Raw genomic sequence first — 20864 nt, 5'->3', positions numbered from 1 at the left:
GGCGTGGCACAGTTCCCACTGCAAAGTGTTTGCTTTTGCATTTGGACTTTGCCCTGTCCCAAGCGTTTGTCCGTGTTGTGCAGACGGCAGCATAGCCACCAGATGTCAAGCTGATGAAAGCGGCAGCCACCTGGCTGTTTTCAGTGTATGCAACTTCGGCTGACTTTAAAGCCATGTGAACCTTTAGAACTAGCACACAACTACTGAACCCTTCCTCCACTATACTGAAATTAAAAGTTGAAGCGATTTTTTTTGGTGGTGAAATTTAATACTTCCGACTAGTACTCAGATTTTTCGGACGCTTTCATAGGGAGTTCGAAAAAGCAGTCAGCTACTGCATTAGTATGAGCTGCGCCAGAAGAATTTGAAAACTGGAAACAGTCAGATAGATCATGCGCTATTGCAGGACATTGCAATTTTCCACTAACTGCTAATTATTACCACCACATAACAGGATAACTATGGTAAATATGCTTTTTCTAGAGACGTCAAATAAAAGTAATAAAATAAAACCATTAATACACTTGTTTCCTCAACCGCTGCAAAAATTCTGGACTATTTTAACTCTCTAGTGGACCTGGACAAGACAAGCTTGTCACAAGCCGACTGTTATTTCTGGCTCATGATGAGTCCAACTTGTCAAGTGTTTTCAGGACAGATGGTAGCAAGGGTAGTAAATCGCCAATTTGGCACCATTTTCGGCAAAAAATGTGTATTGAGGGTTAAACACACTAACAAATGACCAGACTGAACATTAAGTACGTGACATGAATTTAACAATGCTTAAAAAGTGTAATCCAGTTATAACGATACATTGCTTACAACGATAAAATTCTTTAGCTTTATCAATTCTTCCATTGCCCCTATGTAAAAATAAACCGTATATAATAATACAATTATCGGCAAAATAACGGATACAATGATAGGATTGTGGTCCCCCAGATGGTGTTTACCACCAAAATTTGTCTGAAGGTTGGATCAAAAATAAAATATTTTGAAGAAAATGACGTAAAAACTCCATGAACGGACCAGCGTGATGAAATCCCTGAGGGTGTGATCCTATGGCCTTGGCAACCAAGTGCTATCATCGTCACAATCGCTGGAGGAACAAGCTTGCTTGGCCGCTGCCGCATAGCGCTATCTCACACAAACGTAGTTTCCACCTGAGATGGTTGAGAATTTAGTTTTTTTTTTAAGCGTTTGCTTTTCTTGCGCATTTCCCTGTTTCATGCTGTACGCAGCGCAGTCCTTGGTAGCAGGCCAAGATGCTGTACGACGATAACATCGCATCACGGCGGGTTTATTTCTTGACAGGAGCTCCGGAGGGGGTTGTGGTGGCTCATTCAGTGAACGTGGCAGAGTGCCAAGACACTGTGCGCCCGACAGGAGCACTGGTGGCGGTGGCTACATGCATGGGGGAATGCATGGGTGTGTTCTTTTTGCTTTTTTTTTGCCAGTCCAGATATAATGACAATCGGTTATAATGATTGGATTTTCCGGTTTTCTCAATATCGTTACAAGTGGATTGCGCTGTATCGACACCAAACTTTTGCTTGCGTGTTTCCTTCTTTGAAATGACGCTTTATACATTAGTAAACATGGAACACCCTGTGGCATCCCTCTATGACAGCACAATAATTTCCAATGAAATTTCTTCTTGATGCTGTTTCGGTTTTGGCCATCAAGAACTGAATGACGGCTCTCATACGAAAGGTGGCTTTAGGTGATATGAGGGACAAAATAAACTGCAATATAATTGCTAATACATGGTTTTTCTGTCATTCTGATTCTTGAAACAGGCTGGCTTAAGTGTTGTGGTGAAATAAAAGAAATAAAGCTATGAATCAGCTTCGTAAAGCCACACTTTAAATTATGTTGCACTGTATTTTCTTCACAAGCACTGCAGGTGAACCCTATCCAGGACAGGGTAGTTAACACTCGACTATCAGTGCCTTTAGAGAAATGAAGACACCGAATTTTAAGTTGCATGTTTTTTTTTCATATGTATTGCGCGAGACATTGGTCTGTATAGATCACTGTGTGGGATTTGCCTGCGCCAGCTAAATAATTAATAGCTAAAATTTTTCTGTCAAGTCGTTTCAGTACCAGCTAAACAGTGGCGATGATGATGCAAATGAGTTGAGGCACTGCTGACATTGCGTGGGAAGAAAAAATTCTGGTTTGTTGATTTAATCCATTTAACTTGCACCAGAAAGAGCAAACAGCTAGTACATCACATTTTCTGCATGCCACACATGACATCAACCTTGCCTAATACATATCGATGTCAAAGCCTCTATTCAGCTATTGAAACTGAAAGTAAAACCCAAGAGAAAAAAATCCAATCAAGTTATTTACACGGTTCAGGCAAATTTAATGCAGCAATCCATGTTTACTGACATTCTGTGCATTGTAATGAAGAAAAGAAAACAACCACAATTTTGTGTTCGCACTACTTTTAGCAACTGTGCAGTGATCAGATAAAATCATCGCCAGCTCTAATAGAAAGCAGCACATGCAGACAGAGAGCAAGCACACTAACCTAATATGGCCCTCAAGCGCACAGGGTCAAGGGCCTCCTTAGCAGGCAGACCTTTGGTTCTAAGACCTCTATTCAGCCCGAACAGGGATTTCCCTCTGAGCTCCTCAGGTGTGAACAGATGGCGCAGAAGCGCCCGAGCAAACTTTCCCGCGCCACCACCGTTTTTCTCCAGCTTTCGGAGAGTGGGCTCCTCAACTAGAATTCCACCCCCGATGTGAATCTGCAAGGATCAAATCAACAAAGGGTGGACGCTAAAAATTCAGCTTAAGCAAAAAAAGCAATTAGCCCAGTAGTGCCCAGGCAGAGAAAATGTCAAATAAAAGTTGTGAACTTCAAGGCTTCTATCACTAATCATCTCGTCAATGCAGAAATGTAAAAAAAAAAAAAATGGCAGTGGCTTAGCTCGGCTATGCCAGAATGTACATAGCAAAAGCTAAGGCATAACTTGGTTAGCCTTGCTTAATTTTGACTGCAAGTCCAGGTTAGTCTGGCTAGTTGTTGTCACGTCGTTCGTCACGCGGTTGGTCACGTGGTGCGGTGCAACCACAGTGAGAATGCGAGCACGATGGGAATGTGAGCACTAAAAATGCTACTGAACACAAACTGAAGTTGGCGTGCATCGACAGACTACGGCGTTCTAACGACACAGACCACTCTCAGTGAAAACAGATAAGTTAGCAAAGTTCAAGAAACGAAGTACAGGCGTCGCCATCAACAGCCAACTCCGCAGGTAAACTGTGTGTGTCAACACCAAATTTTTTGCGTGAATCCCAAATTTTATGCTACACTGCCATTCACTTTAAAACGGCGGCAATCAGTCCTTCTCGCTGTGGAAGTCACTAATTTGAACTAAGTGGCAGGGAAATTTTTAGTGCACTAGCACTAAGGCTTCCAATCTGGAAAAAAAAGCCCATTGTATGTCTGAAGTGAGCTAGACCTGCAGAAATAAAATAAATATTCAGCACCGTTCTTCATCTCAATCTAACTCTAACACTTTAGGCGGTCTAAAAATGTATCATCAGACACTTACTGCCACATTTGTGTGGGGACAGGGTTACTCTTAAGATGTCACAGTATACAACTCTCACTAAAAGTAGACTTGGAGGTATGCCTGGCTTGAAAGCTAGGAATTCATTGCACTCAGAAGCAGAGCACTTTGAGTAGCATGCTTTTCACTCAACTCTTCGATAATCTATGTGGCATGCAAATGGCAGTGAGCTTTAGTGCGCGCTGTGCCGGAAGTGGTGGTAAGATTTACCAATCACTCAGTTAACCAAGGGAGATGCGCAAACCCGTTCCGCACACATTGCGAATGTTATAAGTGCAATTTTGGCTTCCTTTTTGTACAATTCAAAGGGCTCCTCAATTTCTCCACAGCCAAGACATCAATTCTGGTGCTAATTGGTGCAATTTTGGTCATTCTTATGAGGATGGCACAGCATATCTCTGAAGCAGGAGCAGCAGATGGCCAATGAGAGCCAGGCTAGCTGGCATGTGGTTCTGTGCGCAGCCCATCTAGTCAAGTGCATGAATGTTGTGAAACTTAGTCTTGTGAGAGTTTTTTGCGTTCTCGTCTATTATAGGCCTGAGCATGAGTGTGAGATAGGCATTTAGCAAAAAAAAAAAAAAAACTATCTGCTGAAAGCAATAAAAGCAACAACTGCTTACAGAGGTGAACAAAACGGTAAAACAGCAGGAGGGGCCCATCCACCACTAATACCGACCAAAAGTGACGCTCTGCCTGTGAAGCCCCGACATGAGATGGGGGGAGGCAGAGGTGGGGGGGGGGGGGGGGGGGAGGGTTCCTTGGCAGATATTGAAGGCTGTTGGAGTTCCTTGATTCAAAAAAGTTTGAAAACTTCTGCCAGAATGGATTTCAAGAGATGGAAAGTGTAGCAGGGGTAATAGAGTCATGTGGTTGTATGAGATTAGGAATGTGCAGGATAAAGTGGTTTTACAGGACAGAGTGAGTCGGAGGGATATTGAAGAGGCAGGCCTTTGTGCTGCAGTGGACATAGTTAGCACAAGTATGCTAAACTGAGCGAGTTAGAGCTGATCAGGCAAATAGTCAACCTTTGAATGATATTAGTAAAAAATTGAAGGGTGTAGTATAAATTGAAGGACAGTACACTGAGGTCTATGCATACCTTGGGACATGGAACCACACTCATAAACTCCACTCTGACGGGCGCCCCTCTGGCAGGCACCGCTTCGGCAGGCACCACTTTGGCGGGCATGTTGGCAGGTACATTGGCAGGCACTATATTGTCAGGTACCACACTATCAGGTACCACACTGTCAGGCGCCTCACTGTCAGGCGCCTCATTATCACTTCTATTCGCATTTGCAATCATTTTCTGCAGCCTCTTCAGCATTTTGGCAAGTTCTGTAAAGCATGAAGCAAAGAAAAAGAAGACAACTGTTAGAAGTAGGGAAAAGAAAATTTACGGGACGATGAGACATCTGATGCGGCAATTCTGCAAAAGCAGTTGGATTTGCCCTCGAGGGCTACTTTGATGTTTTAACTCTAATGAATGCTCTTACTCTAGGCCGAAGCTGAGCACACAGTTTCTCTGGACAGTGAAGGTGGGCAAGTAGATTTCCTGCGAAATGGCATCACTGCGCATATGCAGTTCAAAGTGAACAGCCGCATCATGATGCAACTGCAATTAAGACTAGCCTCAGGAGGAAAGTGGCGATCAAAGATGATGAAAATGGCGCAAATTCCATGCCTTCCACTGACTAACAGGATTCATAAATCCTGGCTTTCACATCGTACAAGTGAAAATTAATTAGGAATGTTTCTACACTAAATGAAAGACCTGTCAGGTAATTACACACCAAGTTTTGACAGTAACTGGGACTGTGCAACAATTAAGGAGGGCGCAATGCACCACAATGGCAGCACCACCACCAACGGCAGCATGTGTGTTAGCATGGGTGCTTGCCTGGAGACCTACCCTGGCTGTTATGTATGTGTTGAATGGTGCATGACAGTAGTAGCACGCATTGCTGGTTTTTGAAGCGTCAACTGCACTGGATTTTTCATGATGTCAGCATAGATAAAGGAGCAATGCTACGTAGAAGTAAGCATATTTTCGATGTGTTGGAAGAGAACGCGAACTTGCACCACAGCATGGTGAAGCTAGAAGTGAAGGATTGCGAGACCAGTACTCAGAGGCAAATAAACACCGAATGGAATAAAATAGAAATTTTTTAGATGGCTTCACAAGCTAGCTCGAGAGCAGCGAGGAGAAGCCAACTTTTCAAAGTCCTTGGGGTTGTGAGGCAAAGCGCGTGGTGCACACGAAAAGAGTAAAGCTGGCTATGAACTAGAAAGAATGTGGTGCGTGTTGCTGAGAAAGGAAAGCCAGCAAAAGTGCAGTGAGGAGTAGGGAATGGAAGAAAAAGGCAAACGTTCGTAGCATGGCAGCCCGAAGGACGGGAAAGCGGCAGCCCTCAGTGGGCAATTTCGCCGCGCTTGACGGTGTTGTGCGCGTTTCTTAACTACTGCCTCTTAAGTGACACTGAGGCACCAGAAGACGACACCGTGATCACGCAAAGCTTTGATTTTCATATAGAATCAAACGCGCTTTATATTTGTAGCTGCGCTGTATCTGGGTAAATGCGCTACTTCAGCAAGATGTAGATGGAATCGAAAACGTGATAACATGTGATAAATGAAAATAAATAATTATCATCTAAAGGGACGATGAGGGCAGGATGTAAAGTATTTCTGCAAGTTTCTGTTACAAGCCAACACTTTGTGTTTAGTGAGCAGCCAGAGAGCACAATGTGCTTTGAATAGACCTTGTTCTTTATTCACGAAATTTCCCTGTCCATAGAGCGACGATGTTAACATGTCACGCCTGTTTTACGATGTGCTTCAATAAGAATAATGTTAAGCCAGTGATTTAGTTCCACGGAAGGTACGACGAAAACTTGTCTATTTCGCAGGCTGCCGGCACCGCAGACAAGCACAACAGTGTTTAAGCGGTGCGGAAATGTACGCTTTGTGAGCAGTTGGACAAAATAACCATTATTATTATTATTATTATGTGTGAAGCACAAGACTGGCTTCACAGCTGACAGATGCGCCAATGGCACTGACCCTTCTAGTCCTTTTACGAAGCTCTTGGGCAAGATAGCAAGGGCTGTGGGCTCACTTGGCTCCCACCTGGCTGTACAATGCTAGTGCCTTCTAGTGGATTTGGCTGACAGAACTTTTGCCAGCCTCGCCTATGCTACACCAGATGGCATGGCAGGCAGCACACTCGCCATTACGGTCATTTTCATCGCATTTCCATCTGCATACACTCAACTTCTGCCAGCTGGGCCGGGCCCACTTTCACAAACACGCTGCATTGCACATTTCAGTCTGTGCTTCATTTGTGCTCATGGTAAAATTCTTCCTTAAGTTCGTTTTGAGCCAGCACTGAAATTTCCTTATATTGAAAGTACGATAAACTGCTGCATTCCCTTGAAGCTAAAAATACACAGTCTTCTATTAACAGAAAATTTGAATAACTGAAATACTGCTTGACCTATGGTGTGCTTTATGCTTGGTAAAGCATGATTGCTTTGGTGCACAGCCAAAAAATATTCACTGGAAACACTGTTAAGAAGAGTCACAGAGAGTTAAATACATATATTGTGCACTTGGAGCTCCTCATTCCGTCTATTGACCTCTGTGCCCTACACTGATATGACCCACCTTTACTTTACGGTACAGACCTATAAAAATTTACTAGAAGACAGCAACAAAAGTATTCAGCACTGTACTCAGTCATCACAGCGACACAGTAATCATCTTATTTCCTCACCAGCCCAAGCTCACGTGGCAGCGAATGTCGGCTGACTAAGGACGATGTAACGATTGCTTTCAATGCTTTCCGATATCAAGGAAACCATATTGATTATATATGTCATACTGTTTTATGATATCTATGATATAAATGATATCAAATTGCGGTCAAATTGCATTCTCAGTTGTGTTACAGGCTGAGCTTCAAACAAGTAAAATTGTGTCTTTGGTGCATTTTCTGAAAGCAACACCCAACTTGGAAGATAGTGTTGCTGGACATGCCCTGAACACAGTGTCACAGTGCATCAGCAAGGGATGTTTTGCATCATGACGCAACAGCCAAGATGCCAAACTGTTTGACGGACTGTGCCCTTTAGCGCCCTTCAAAATTATGTTGCTAAAGGCCACAACAAGTACAAGGCCCTGGAGGGTTACCACAATAACACCGAACACAATATTTCCTGGGACAGAGCCACATTCATCACCACTGAGAAGCATTACCACCGTGCCTCCTCTTAGAGTACTCTCACATCCAATATGCACTTAACCAGACACAAGGGGACATGCCAGAAGCTAATGCATGCTCACTGCAATGATGATCATATGTATAAATATGGCCGTTTCGTTTTTTTGTTTTATATGCGAACAGACCTGTAGAGGCACTGAACCATCACCTGTTTTAGCTTGCTTTTTTTCGCATTTATGAGTGTTTGTTTTGCCCATCCCAGCATAGAAACGTACGGCGAGTGGCCTGTGTTGCCAGCTTCCCATGCACAGCCGCTGCTTTGCATGCTGCCTATGGTCAGCTGAAGAGAATCTGTGCTTTCCAATCTGTAGGTCTTTGTACTTTTTTATAGTGAAGAAGGACGTTCTGGCGGGCTAGCTGGTTCATGATGAACAGAAAGGGTATAAACTGCGCGAACAAGACGGGACGAGAGGCACACAAATCCAACAAGCCAGCTATAGATATTTCTGTGGCCTTTTAAAAGCCAACCACAAACGGCCGTAATGAGTGAAAGCACGCCACAGCTTTCCTTACAGCCGGCCATAACCTGTTTTTGCATAGAATCATGACAGAGGAGATGAAGAAAGGAGTGAAAAAAGCAGAGATTTGAAAAAGTAGGCACTTATGGTTGCTCTTGCCGAGTTTTGTGACTCGACAGCACAGCATATGGTAGCTAATTTTTTATCTTGACATTATGCTGCCCATGTGCAGGAGTGTGACAACCCAATGTGGGTTGCATTTGCAAGATAACCTTCATGTAGCCGACTTGCGGCAGAAGCAGAGTTGGGCTGCATATTTTACAGGTGGGTAGTCATTTCAAACAATAGGCAGTGAAACCACCTGCACTCACCGTTCAGGCTTACCGCAGGAAAGAACTCTGTGGTATGCTTACGTCACAGAATTCAGAACAGTGCCTAGCGTTTATAACCAACCCTGCACCAAGTCGTGCCATATGAACTGAATCTGCAAAATTAATGTTCAGCACAAGGACATCTTCTATGGAAAAAACTTGGGTGGCCTTCTTAACCCCATTCTTGAAGAAGAAAATACAATAGCATTCAGGTTACCTGCTATGGTGTCTACAATGAGTGCCTAATGCTATTCCGATTTTCCCGCCAAAACTCCAGTCAGCACCGATTTCATTGCTCTTATATGGTAAGCATGAGTCATCGCCTCTAGAATGTTCGAGTACCTTCCATTGGATTGTCGTATGAAATTATACTTACCCAACACATTAATTCACCTTAATCCCCCCACTAATCCATCTTAATCCATTTTCTGGGGTGGGCCTACTTCCAAAATTTTGGAGGTCCTCATGTTTTCAAATTTAGCGCTGCCCCATGACTGGTCCCCTGGTGGTCACGTGGTGTTGATGTGAAAAACAACCCTCTCAAGCGCATAGATCATGGGGTGTCCTCATACACCACTACTGCAGCAGTGGTGCAACCGTTAAGCGATGCACGACTACTCTGGTGGGTGGCTGTGTCTGCCACAGGTGGGGCTTCCCAATGGGCATTGGAGGTCCCGTGGATCTCCTGCGGACGTCCTGAACGTCTGCAAGACGTCCATGGGAGTTTTCATGTCCATTGGGATATATAATTAATTGTGAGACCCATGTTGCTCTCCCCAAGCTCTCGTAATGCTAATAATGCGCGGTGCTACGGTGGGCACATTGCCATGTGCCATGGTGGCCAGCTTGTGATGATGTTGCAAGGTCACGTGACCTCTCTTGACCAATCAGGGAATTTCGTGACTGAGAAGCTGGTCATTTCTTTTGTAAGATGACAGCGTAAATGCTGTCGCATTATCATTGTGCTAACCTTTCTCAACAGCGGCAGCAGATGAAACCTCATGAAGCTCGTGCAAACAGTCAATACAGACAGCTTCTTAAGATCATATTACCCCCCCCCCCCCCCCTCCCCGCCCTCCTAATCGAACATACTCATTTAGAGCATGCTGAAAGTCATATAATAAATAAAACTTACCAGCTGCCTTCTCCATAACTTCCAGCTGCTTCTTTAAACTTGCATTTTCTACTTTAAAAGCAGAATTTTTGTCGCGTAAATACTTCAGCCTCTCTGCACTCCTGCAGCATGGCTTGTCCTGAAAACAAAAATAAACAATTGAAAAATTGTGCCACATCAAGCAGCAACAAAATATGTAAACTGAGAGCAGCTCCATCCAACTTTTGTTTTTAGTAAAAATAAATTCTCTGTTTCTTTCTGGCCATATTCATGTCTGCCTGGCAGAGAACACATACCATATTTTCTGCTCTAAAGTCGCGCTTGTTTTTTCCTCAAATTTTTGTCGGCACGCTTTATAAAATGGTGTGGCTTATATACAGCCAAAACACGATGTCCCATCACGCGTCATCTTTTGCCATGCCAGTAACCATGACTACAATATAAAACGATGTGTAAAAGCAGAAAAATCGAGGTATTTAAAAACGGGCAGAATGGCATAATCTTGGCATGGACAGCCTGAATGTGGCAACTGCTGCATTCAGGACTCCAGCCAAGGTCTGGAAAGTTGAATTTCAGTGCCACTTCGATTTGTCACCACGCGCTTCATAAGCGGATCCAAGGCGCTAAGCTGCTGCAGTGACCCAGTGGCTATGGTGTTGTGCTGATACAAAAGACGCACGTTTGATCCCGGGTGCAACGGTCAAATTTCGATGGAGGCGAAATGCTAGAGGCCTGTGTACTGTGGGATGTTAGTGCACATTAAAGAACCCCAGGTGATCAAAATTATCCGGAGCCCACCACTACGTCCGCTTAGAGCCCAAGTCGCTTTACGACGTTAAACTCCATAAACCAACCAAACCAAGGTGCCTTGCACATTGCGCATTATTCTTACGCAACACGACACCACTGATGCTGCCTGCGAGATGAGGGCACTAGAATGCAATAGTCAAAGTTGCGTGCCATTGAATATGCACTGGAGAATTGGAAATGGGCAACAGGGAGGCAGTTCGATGAGTGAAAAAATGATCGAGGACTGGCGCAAAACCACAAAAGCCCTCTGGTTGATGCAACCAACAAAAAACCGACCCGCGATTACGCCTCTCGGTAATGCGATCATCTTTGCAGCGGTATTTCAATGGTAGGCGAATGCAGACGGAACTTGCAATGTTGAAGAGGTGGCTCTGGGTTTTGGCTTGGGCAGTGCGCAGAGGAAACCGCTGCTGCTGAGCCTTTCTTTGCATGAACAGACGATGACGCTCGACATGCTACTCTGGCGCCATCTCTTAGTGGGTCGCGCAGTAGAGCCCATCTCTCGCGGCACTTTGCTTTCCTCCGCCTGCTTCCGATGTACCCTCTCCTTCGCTTCCTCCTTGCGCTCTCTTCACTATAGCAGTCTTTCATCCTTCGCTGTGCTCCTCTGTCGCTTGGTTATGCAGAGGCACGCCATTCAACCCACGAACAGGTGCTTAAAACATTCACTGCATCATGGGTCACCGGTGGGCATCATTTATTCATGCTGTGCGGCCAAGAATACCAGGTCACACGATAAAGATGTAGGACACATTTTATTGTGAGGTCCTCCTTCTTAGAGCTCACAATAAAGCTTGGCTCATAGCTTTAGCATGTGACCCAGTACTCGTGGCCGCAGAGCATTAACAAACAATGTGGCCCAATGGTGACCCACGACGCAGTGAATGTGTTAAAAGCCTGTGCTTTAAAAACTAACAGAATAGTTACGAGTGAGTAAGGTAAACGTTTGAGCGTAAGCTCAGGTGAGAGCAAAGAACTTTTCAGAAACATGCTACACTGCTACTAGTCCTGTAACGTGTATTTTCGCCTCACTCTGTAAAGGAAGCATCCTCAGCGCATTTTTATAGCACTTACCGAACGAACAGGTGCATCTTATACACCGGTGCAACTTATGTACGGTTCTTTTCAGAAAAACTTTTTCAGAGGTGTGCGACTTATATAGACAGGAAAATACGGTATATTAGATGTGATAAAAAATTTATTCAAATATTTGTTCCTCTATTTATTCGTTATTTCAGTGTATATAGAATGAGAACACACGAAACAAGACACCAGCTCGATAAGGTGCGGTTAGCCTAGCCTCAGGGACCTGCGCAGAAATGAACTCTCTTGGTGCATCGCAATTAGCTAAAATAAAAGAATGGTTGGGGGTGGCAACACATGTATTTCATTCTTCTTTACATTAATTTCTAGCATACAGAAGCTCTACTTTCAGTGCAAGTGGCATCTCTATAACTGGAATTCAGTGATCTATCGATATAGACCATTATAAAACAGTCCAAAGTGTCCCTTAACAGTGGCTCAAGTTAATTGCACATCTCAACTGACAGATGCCACACTGCAAGCACAATGGTTTCCATTCACCAGTACAATTTGTGATTGAAAAGGAGACTCCCAGCTGCATTACATTGAAGCAACACTGCTTTTTCAGAATTTCTCAAAATCCAAGCAATGTTGCACACCACAGATGAGAAAAGACAAGCTACGACCTTGAGTGTCTTACTCTAATATGACACATACAGTATAAAGATGCCATCAGTAATTTATGGAATGCGACTGGCTAAAAAATAAAAATGTTTAATTTCTCTTTGCCATTTCTTGAGAGTTACTATTGGTCAATTGCGTAACTTGCATGGTGAGATTAGGCTGCATATGTCTGTTCCAGGTTGCACTCCAATGTTGCACTGAAATTAATTTTTTTTTGGTTGATACTGCATTCTAAAACATTTTACTGTGGATGTGCATTACATTACCATGTGGTTCAATCAGTGAAGGAGTTCAATTTAGACAAATCACACAAGAAAACTTCCACATGTGCGCATTACTCACAACCATAGTCCAGTCGGTCCAATCAGTTCAAGCAATCCAAGCTATTGACAGCTAATTTTAGTTGCACGTTTTCTTATTTCAGATGATGCATTAAACATTATAACGCATTAGCCGCGCTGAATTTAAAGCTGACGCAGATGCGAGATACGGTGTGAAAGGCAACCTCAACAACCTCTAACAAAGCAGATGCAGATGTGCACATCTGAGATCAATCGAGATAAATCTGGTTCCATCTCGCGTCATAAAATAATAAAGCCGCGTGCTGGCGGCTTTGGGCATGAGCAAAGGTTCCATAACATTGCACAATAAGTGTGAAACGAAGTATAAGCTTCCATAGACGACTGATCTCAGACGCAAGACATGGCATTTCATGGTGCAGCACATGGTGAATGGAACTCCTTGGATGTCCAGTGGGGCCATTGCATGTACTATACTCAGCTTTCCATGCTCCACCATTTTTGAAAAGTTATTCTTTGTAGTCGAAACAGCTGCCCAATGCCATGAAATACGTCTGACAAAGCAGACTTTAAAGCGACTATGAACCGGTGTTCGCCAAAGATAAGAAAAGTGAAGGAGTGATAAGTATTTCACCACTTGTGTGCCCAATGCAAGAACTTTGGAGCTGGCTTCATTAGCACTGATTATATTGGCGATTACGAATGATGCTTCTCCTCTTCCACTTAAACTCATACATTCCAGTGAGCTTGAAAGCATAAAGACAATGAACAGAGCTGTACTCACGACGTCACGCGTCGACACCTTATTTGTTCACTTCTGGCGGCCGCATCCGCTTTGTACCTTTCACTGTTGTCACCGCAAGCAAGCCCATCATTGCTGACGACGAGCTGTCGCCTTATCGTGCCGTAGATCACTCGGCCACAGAGTAAGCGTGGAATAACACCTCTCCCTTGGTTTTTTCTCATAGACTGCTTCCGTACCTTTCACAGCGTTGCATCTGATGTATGAAACAGAGTATAGTCATCATCATCATCATCAGCCTGACTACACCCACTGCAGGGCAAAGGCCTCGCCCATGTCCCTCCAATTAACCCTCTCCTTTGCCAGCTGCGCCCATCCTATGCCCGCAAATTCTTAATTTCGTCTGCCCATCTAACCTTCTGCCGCCCCCTGCTACATCTGCCTTCTTTCGGAATCCCCTCCGTTACACCTAAGGACCAGCGGTTATCTTGCCTCCGCAATACATGCCCTGCCCAAGCCCATTTCTTCCTCTTGATTAAAACTAGGATGTCATATTCATGGCATGTGAACAGGCATTGTAGGAGTCTGCCGCTAGGTGCCATCGTGGGTCTTACGGGCTGTAAGGCCCTTCAAACTGCACCACAATCGTTCAAACATAATCGTGACCCAGATAATGTACTTGAACCATTTAATAAAGTTTATCTTCCACATCACTGCAGATGGCTATGTACAGAAGCAAACTTTAATCACAAAGCATTTTTTTTCCTAAATCCTTTTTTGGTTTGCCACAGAGTCCACGCGAACTAAGCACGGCTGTACAAGGATTGTGGGTTGTAGGTTTTTAATGTCTCGAAGCGACTCAGGCTGTGAGGGACGCTGTAGTGGAGTGCTCCAGATTAATTTAGACTACCTGGGGTTCCTTAACGTGTGCTGACAGTGTAGAGCACATACACAGGTGTTTTTGTATTTCGCCCCAATCGAAATACAGCTGCCGCGGTTGGGACTGAGCTCGCAAACTTGGGGTTACCAGCATAGTGCCAAAGCAACTGAGCTACAACAGCAGCAGCGTGCCTATAGAAGGTTAGCTGAGGCTGGTATACCAGCCATGCGTCAGCTATACCAAACACATGAGATGCCTTCTAACTGTTAGTAATTTGAAGCTTCTCAGTGCAATGCAACAGCTGTGACACTGGTGCAGCCATCCTAAATTTGTGCGACAGAACTGCGTGAAAAATCTGTTTGCGCTAAGCAAAAAAACTAATGTACTTTGTGTCGCCAGAAAAAGCTAGCATCCAGTAATTGCACAAAAGAAATTGGTGCACGAGTACACAAAATGCAAGTACACTTGCAATGAAAAAACTTACAGAATACAGTACTAACGAATAAGCCTAATTTCTTTACTGCATTTCACCACAGCCTGGAATAGATATGTGCTGACTAATTCTAAGAGTGCAAATTACACACTGCATCAATTAAACCAGAAGCAATTTGCTCTGAATGCAAAGTAATTAAGCTTCATTGTCACAGTCATGTTCCATAAACTTACAATATTTGTACATGCGGGATGTTTTTCCTGCGTGGTGTCGTGGACTGCTACCAGACAAGTACAAATATGAGCCGACAGGGAAAAGAGGACATTGACAAGCAATAAAAATAAAGCAGCAGGGCTCACACTGCAGATTAGCTGTTTTCAGTTAAGTCACAGTGGATGAAATTCAGCTGTGTATGAGAACAATAATGACAATGAGTACTGAAGTAACATTTGTACATACGCTCACCGTTTCTGTCTCTTCTGGTGAGCTGCTGCCAGCACCGATGCCTGTGGCTGCAGCAGTCTTGGCCCGCTCTTTTTCAACCAAGCATGGCTTGCCTGTCAAATACAATGCAAGGCATTATACAATGTTTCAAGGCGTACAAAAAGTGACCAAAACCAAACCCACATGTAAGCACACATACACATGTTGTAGTGAGCAGAGAAGACATGCTGGCTTTGCGGCATTGCCATCGTGCCCACTGACAGATTCCTTATCCCTCCTCCACGCTGTCAGAAAGAAGGTGCAGGAGAGGGACAAGAGAAAGAATAGAGAAAAGCCTATAAAAAAGAGCCCGGAAGCCGGTGAGCAAAGAATAAAGCAGTTGGTTTGTATTGAAACTAACAGCTGCCTACTTCAGTGTCTTAGCGATCTATGTGTGTGCCACCCCACATTCCTGACTGCATGCTTGTAGTACATTTACTAAAAAAACTTACCCGAGTGAAGCAGTTCTGCCAGTTGCGATTCTTTGATTTCTTCCCAAAAGACAGGCCCACAGTACCTCTCAGCTCCACAAGAGCACTTACTTCATTACGGAGCTTATTGCCAATAGCCAGGCCCGCAACTGACCATAAGGAATATATGTGCCATTTCTTTCTTTATCGTGTACACCTATGTCCTCCACACATTTATACAGTGCTGATTTAGACCTTTTGCCAGCAGCTAGCTGTGGGTCTAAAATAACAATGTGGAAAGGCAAATGACGGAAGCAGTAGTAAGAAGTCACTCCAATCATTTTTGCATACAGAAATTATAAACGAAAACCTCTATGCGATAATGAATAGAAATATTTAGAATTAAAATAACAGAGAATAACCAAATACAAACACAAGAGCACATTTTCAATCATGCATACATTAATTCCGATTTTAAACATAACAAAGATATGAGATGGTAATACCACGAGGATGGCTTCGGTGAAAACATGCTGAACCCATATACATGGCGTGATTAAAGTAAAAATAACTGTATGGTTATTCCATACACTAAAATATTATTTAACAGCATTCAGGAAGTATGAGTCCGTTTTACATCCACTGGTACGTTCCACCAGCCACTTCATCAAGATGCGAGGCATTGCGACATTGCTGGTGGATTCCTTCCCATTATGTACCCACAAAGGATCACAGATGAATGCCAGCCACAAAACCATGGGTAGCAGCAATGGATACCATGGGCACGGATGTCGACTGGCATCTTGGTAAAAAGCTGCTCGCATGTTGCATGGTTCCCATCCAAAAAAATGCCATACAAGTAAAAGCGCTTGAGGAACTTTTTTTTATGCCTTTTCACTTAAGGCACATAGCAAATTAAACAAATATTATATTAAACATGAAGTTAAGTTTTCTGACACACAAGCACTTGTGACATGCACACGGCTGGCTTTTAGTGTGGTTTGTTTAATAAAACATTCACATTCTTCTAACGCCACCTGTACTGTAGTTCTCCATTTCTCCTAACTTTGAATTAGAACACTGCTGGTGATCTCGTGCTACAGCTTTTCTGGCTGTGTAGCATTGGCCGCAGATGTAGGCTTCCTATGAGGAATTTGTTGTTATCACTGACCTCAGTCTCTTTATTGTTGTTGAGATGCTTGAGCTGGTTACTGTCGCTGTCAGGAGCCCAGAGGTTCGTCAAGATGAGGAATTTGGCTGAGGTTGTCTGACCCAGTCTTCATTTTCTTTTAACAATGATAATTCATTTCTGCCCATAATAAACCATGTCTTTTAAATTATTACATCATACTTATCCCCTTACGACATACCACAAATACTGCACATACCGATCTAAGCCCTGTATGTAACTGGTTTCAATACATCTTTACAAAACTTGAAGACCAGCATATGTGATGGACATGAGTCGACCCCTCACCATGCATTAGGCACTCCTTGGCTGGAGATGCCCTTGAGTCAGTAAAAAAATGCTATCATCATCAACATCATCTGTTATATTCATGCGGTGTCAAGTTAGTAACTCGCGCATGCAATAAGAGACTGTATAAGCTTTCAATGCTCCTGAAGTTGATACTGTGAGCCCCTGAAGTAGGTTTAATCACACCAAAAAAATGTCAATCGAAGGTTTCAGACTAACAGTGCCTAAAACTCAGCCACCTAATAGAAGGACAACTGCGACCTCAAACCCAAGCAAACAGCTCCTCTAGCCGTGAGAGACTATTCCTCTAGGATGACACTATGAGACATAGCAATCTAAGGATGCGACTCATCATCTCAGCTTGCTCATGACAGACTCATCATCTGAGAAAAAAGTGGAGCACCTGCCGAAACGAATGCCACCACAATTAAGTATTTCTGATTCCCCGTCAGCAAACCATAAATGTAACTCAAACAATTTCCCCGCACAACCACCTTTTTTTGGACTGGATTTGCACCTCAACAAAATTTCACAAAGGTGAACTCTGTAATTTATTCTGCAATCAGGGCACACATGGTCACGAAACTTCTCACTTCTGCATAACCAAAAATGCCTACAGAGTTTAATAACCTGCTTGGATTCATCAAAAATAGCCTTTCAAGTCATTATGTTCTTGAAATAGCAACAATCACATTTCCTAAAGACCGGCACTTGGTTCACCACATCATGTGCTACATATGAGCACCCATTCAAATTGCTGCCACATGGCCTGTGCTGCACAAACAGCAGTAGCAGTTACTGTTCCAGAAACTCATCCAGGTTGCATTTGTCCTCCCTAATGCACAAAAATAAAGCCACAATATGAGTGGGGGGCTCACTAAGACTGTGAATGATACAAATGGCATGGCTCTTTGAAATGAGAACAGCAAAGATGAAACAATGTTTCTTGGTTTCACATCTTTTCACCACCGATGCTAACAGGAGTTCAGCTTCGCTTTATCTTGTCCGAGTTGCAAAACGTGAGCAATAACAGACCTCCGACTTCAAAGCTCAGCTCAGCACATCATAACCTACCTACGAAACTGAACGCTGGCAGAGCACTTGCAGTTGGTGTGTTAGCTACTCTGCCTCTTTTAACTTATCTACCATCCCTGACTTCCCGTTTCGGGCCCACCACATGGCAGACACTGCACACTTCTTGCTGCAGCATGTTCGCTTTCCCATGTGGGCTTTGCCCAACCACCTACATTCGTTGATTCTGCAGCAGCACAGAACCTCGCAGGAAGGTGGCATAGCGCTGGCCACTATCCGGGGCGATGCGATTGTTCAGGAGCATACGTACATGACGAAAATTATTGACTAATTAAGAAGTTTTACACTTCTCTTGTCTTTTTTAGAGTAATGCCTATTGGGCATTACTCTAGGGAGGTAAATTACAAATACAAATGTAAAAAACTATACAAACAGAAAAATGAAACCACTTACAACATGAAACGATACAAACAACTGTTACTGTAACTGAAGCGGAAGACATATATTCAATACCAAGCACAAAGTATCCAATTCCGAAATTTTTCCAAGATGCCTACAACAGTACAGTGGAAGTATGATCTAAAACAGATCCATGTGATGCTCTCTATGGCAGATGAAAAATAGGGCATGGACAATATCTTATCCAGGAGCAAATTCCATTTAGGAATTGTTCACGGAAAGAATGAAAAGTTCAATGTGTTTGCCGTTGCGTGCAATGATGTAAAAATGTTTACATATGGCTGCTTAACAAAATATGGTGAAACACAGCTCGAAATACGTGAGAAACAAAAGCATGGTTAACCCTGCCTAGAGTTTACCGCAAAAATTTTTTTAATCATTCCATGTTTAGAGCATTTACCAGTGGCGGTATCACTGGTAAGATACTGTACTAACTCGCGTAATGACCCCCCCCCCCACTTTTGTCGTGAAGAACCTTTTTTTTTACCCTCGTGTAAAAAAAAATCCACACCTGACTTTCAGGGCCCGGTGTTCAGCATGTTCACTGAATCTCGCCGCAACTGACTGGGGCTGTCAACTACAATAAAAATAATCTAATTGTGCCATGATACAGCAAACACATTTTGAAGCGAATGAACGCGTGTTTTTGTATGATATGAAATTTTGACTCTTACAAAAAAATCTGTCCAAATATTTTTTCCCCCCCACAGTATGGACCCTCCCCAAGCTGCTGATGACTTTTCTGGAAAAAAAGTGAGTTCCGTACACGAGTAAATACATTAAGTACCCATGCACGCATTGTTCGTTATTTCATCACACAACACCACACTCCATTGAAATTGTTATAAAAGAGGAGGTGGCTGTCGAAAGCAATGTTTTGTTCACTAGTTAATTCAAGCCAACAAGAGCATTTGTAAGGATTCTCAGCACAACATAAAAATCACTACGAATGTGGGAAAGTACAAGATAAATCCACACCTCCTAGTGTGCAAGAGTAACAATTTCAATTGATTGAAGCAGCTCCTTGCTATGCTATGAACCACTGATATGAGTGCTATATTCTTCCAGAGATTACGAATACCTTTGGATATAATTAGAGTTTCTCAGAAACACTGAAAGGATTTCACCATTTCTTTGGCATAATTGAAAAATCACGGAGAACCATGAGCAAGTGACCTGCTAGGAGTACTTTGTTCTGTGTCAACTAACGTCAGCCAAATCACCTGCGAATTCAGCAAAGGAGAGAACAAACAGTACACTTTATTGTGAAGTGATGCTACTTGCCTATGAGGCAGAGAACAAAAGTATATGCATTGCATGAAACTGCATCTGAAGCATTTTCATGCCATTTATTTATCTCACAAATGCTAATGCTGAGCAGGAAAAATATGTGTAAAACCCTTTTTACACATCTAACCGAAGAATGCAACTCCCTCAGCTTATTATGACAGCTGGCATTCCCGTCTGGTCCTTTTAATAAGCGATTCCAAGAATCGAAATTAAAACTTGAAATTTCATCGTCCCATTTTGAAGCTTGTGCTTATGCTCCTTGCATGAAGCGTCACCTGAAAATGACAGAACAAAGCATATTTGTAGAAAGAACACTTCATAAACAAAGACTGATTTACATACTGTAAACTATGATAGCAATAAATGTATCAGCTCCCAAGCTTAAAACAAACGCTAGTATTATTTCTCTTGGATGGCAAGCGAAATCGGTATCTAGGTTCTGAAATTATTGACAACATACTACAGACCAGCTCTAAGGTGATATCTATGTTATTTTTCCAAATGCACCATAAACTTATGTTGGGAGACTAACCATATATACCTAATGCACATCTTCATTATGGTGGCAGTTTTGATATTCTACCTGCCATCTTGCACCATTCACAACCCTGACACTTACAGCTGAAAGCCTAGAAAAGCCACTGATTACCAGCTGAGATGCTCTTCCAAATCATAAAAAGTGACCCTTCTTCTTTCACATACACCATCTTTCCTTTAATAATCTTCTGTAGCATCCCTACTCTCATTTCGAAAGAAACCTTGAATCTGCTCAAAATTTTTTCCACTATGAGACTCCCATTTTCCAAGTTTTCCAACCACAGAAGGAAAAACAACTTTCGGCTATAAAAGATGAATTCCAAATTTTTTGACTCCAATCTAAAGGAGTTTAAGATTGTTCTCTGCGTTGAAGATTGCCCATGAATTTGGCTTAGAAATAGCAAAGTTCTGCCAGAGCACTTTGCAAAACAGCCTCTGAAAAATTTATGAACTAGTGAAAAAATATAAAATATGCAGTCGGGCAGTCATT

The 20864-nt window shown here is 43.0% G+C and overlaps 1 protein-coding gene across 1 annotated transcript in view; it reads right to left on the bottom strand.

Moving 5' to 3' along the window:
* Nucleotides 1-17056: 17056 nt before the first annotated feature.
* Nucleotides 17057-20864, bottom strand: part of LOC144105579 (uncharacterized) — a 100688-nt gene continuing 96880 nt past the window's right edge. The window contains exon 12 of the mRNA XM_077638698.1: nucleotides 17057-20112. Within this exon, the coding sequence (XP_077494824.1) occupies nucleotides 20109-20112 (4 nt within the window). The 3' untranslated portion in view covers nucleotides 17057-20108. The remainder of the gene's footprint in view (nucleotides 20113-20864) is intronic.

The sequence above is a fragment of the Amblyomma americanum genome, chromosome 9 (assembly GCF_052857255.1).
Source record: "Amblyomma americanum isolate KBUSLIRL-KWMA chromosome 9, ASM5285725v1, whole genome shotgun sequence".
NCBI classification, from domain to species: domain Eukaryota; kingdom Metazoa; phylum Arthropoda; class Arachnida; order Ixodida; family Ixodidae; genus Amblyomma; species Amblyomma americanum.
The sequence above is the reverse complement of the archived record's forward strand: the minus strand, read 5'-3'. Positions and strand labels throughout refer to the sequence as shown.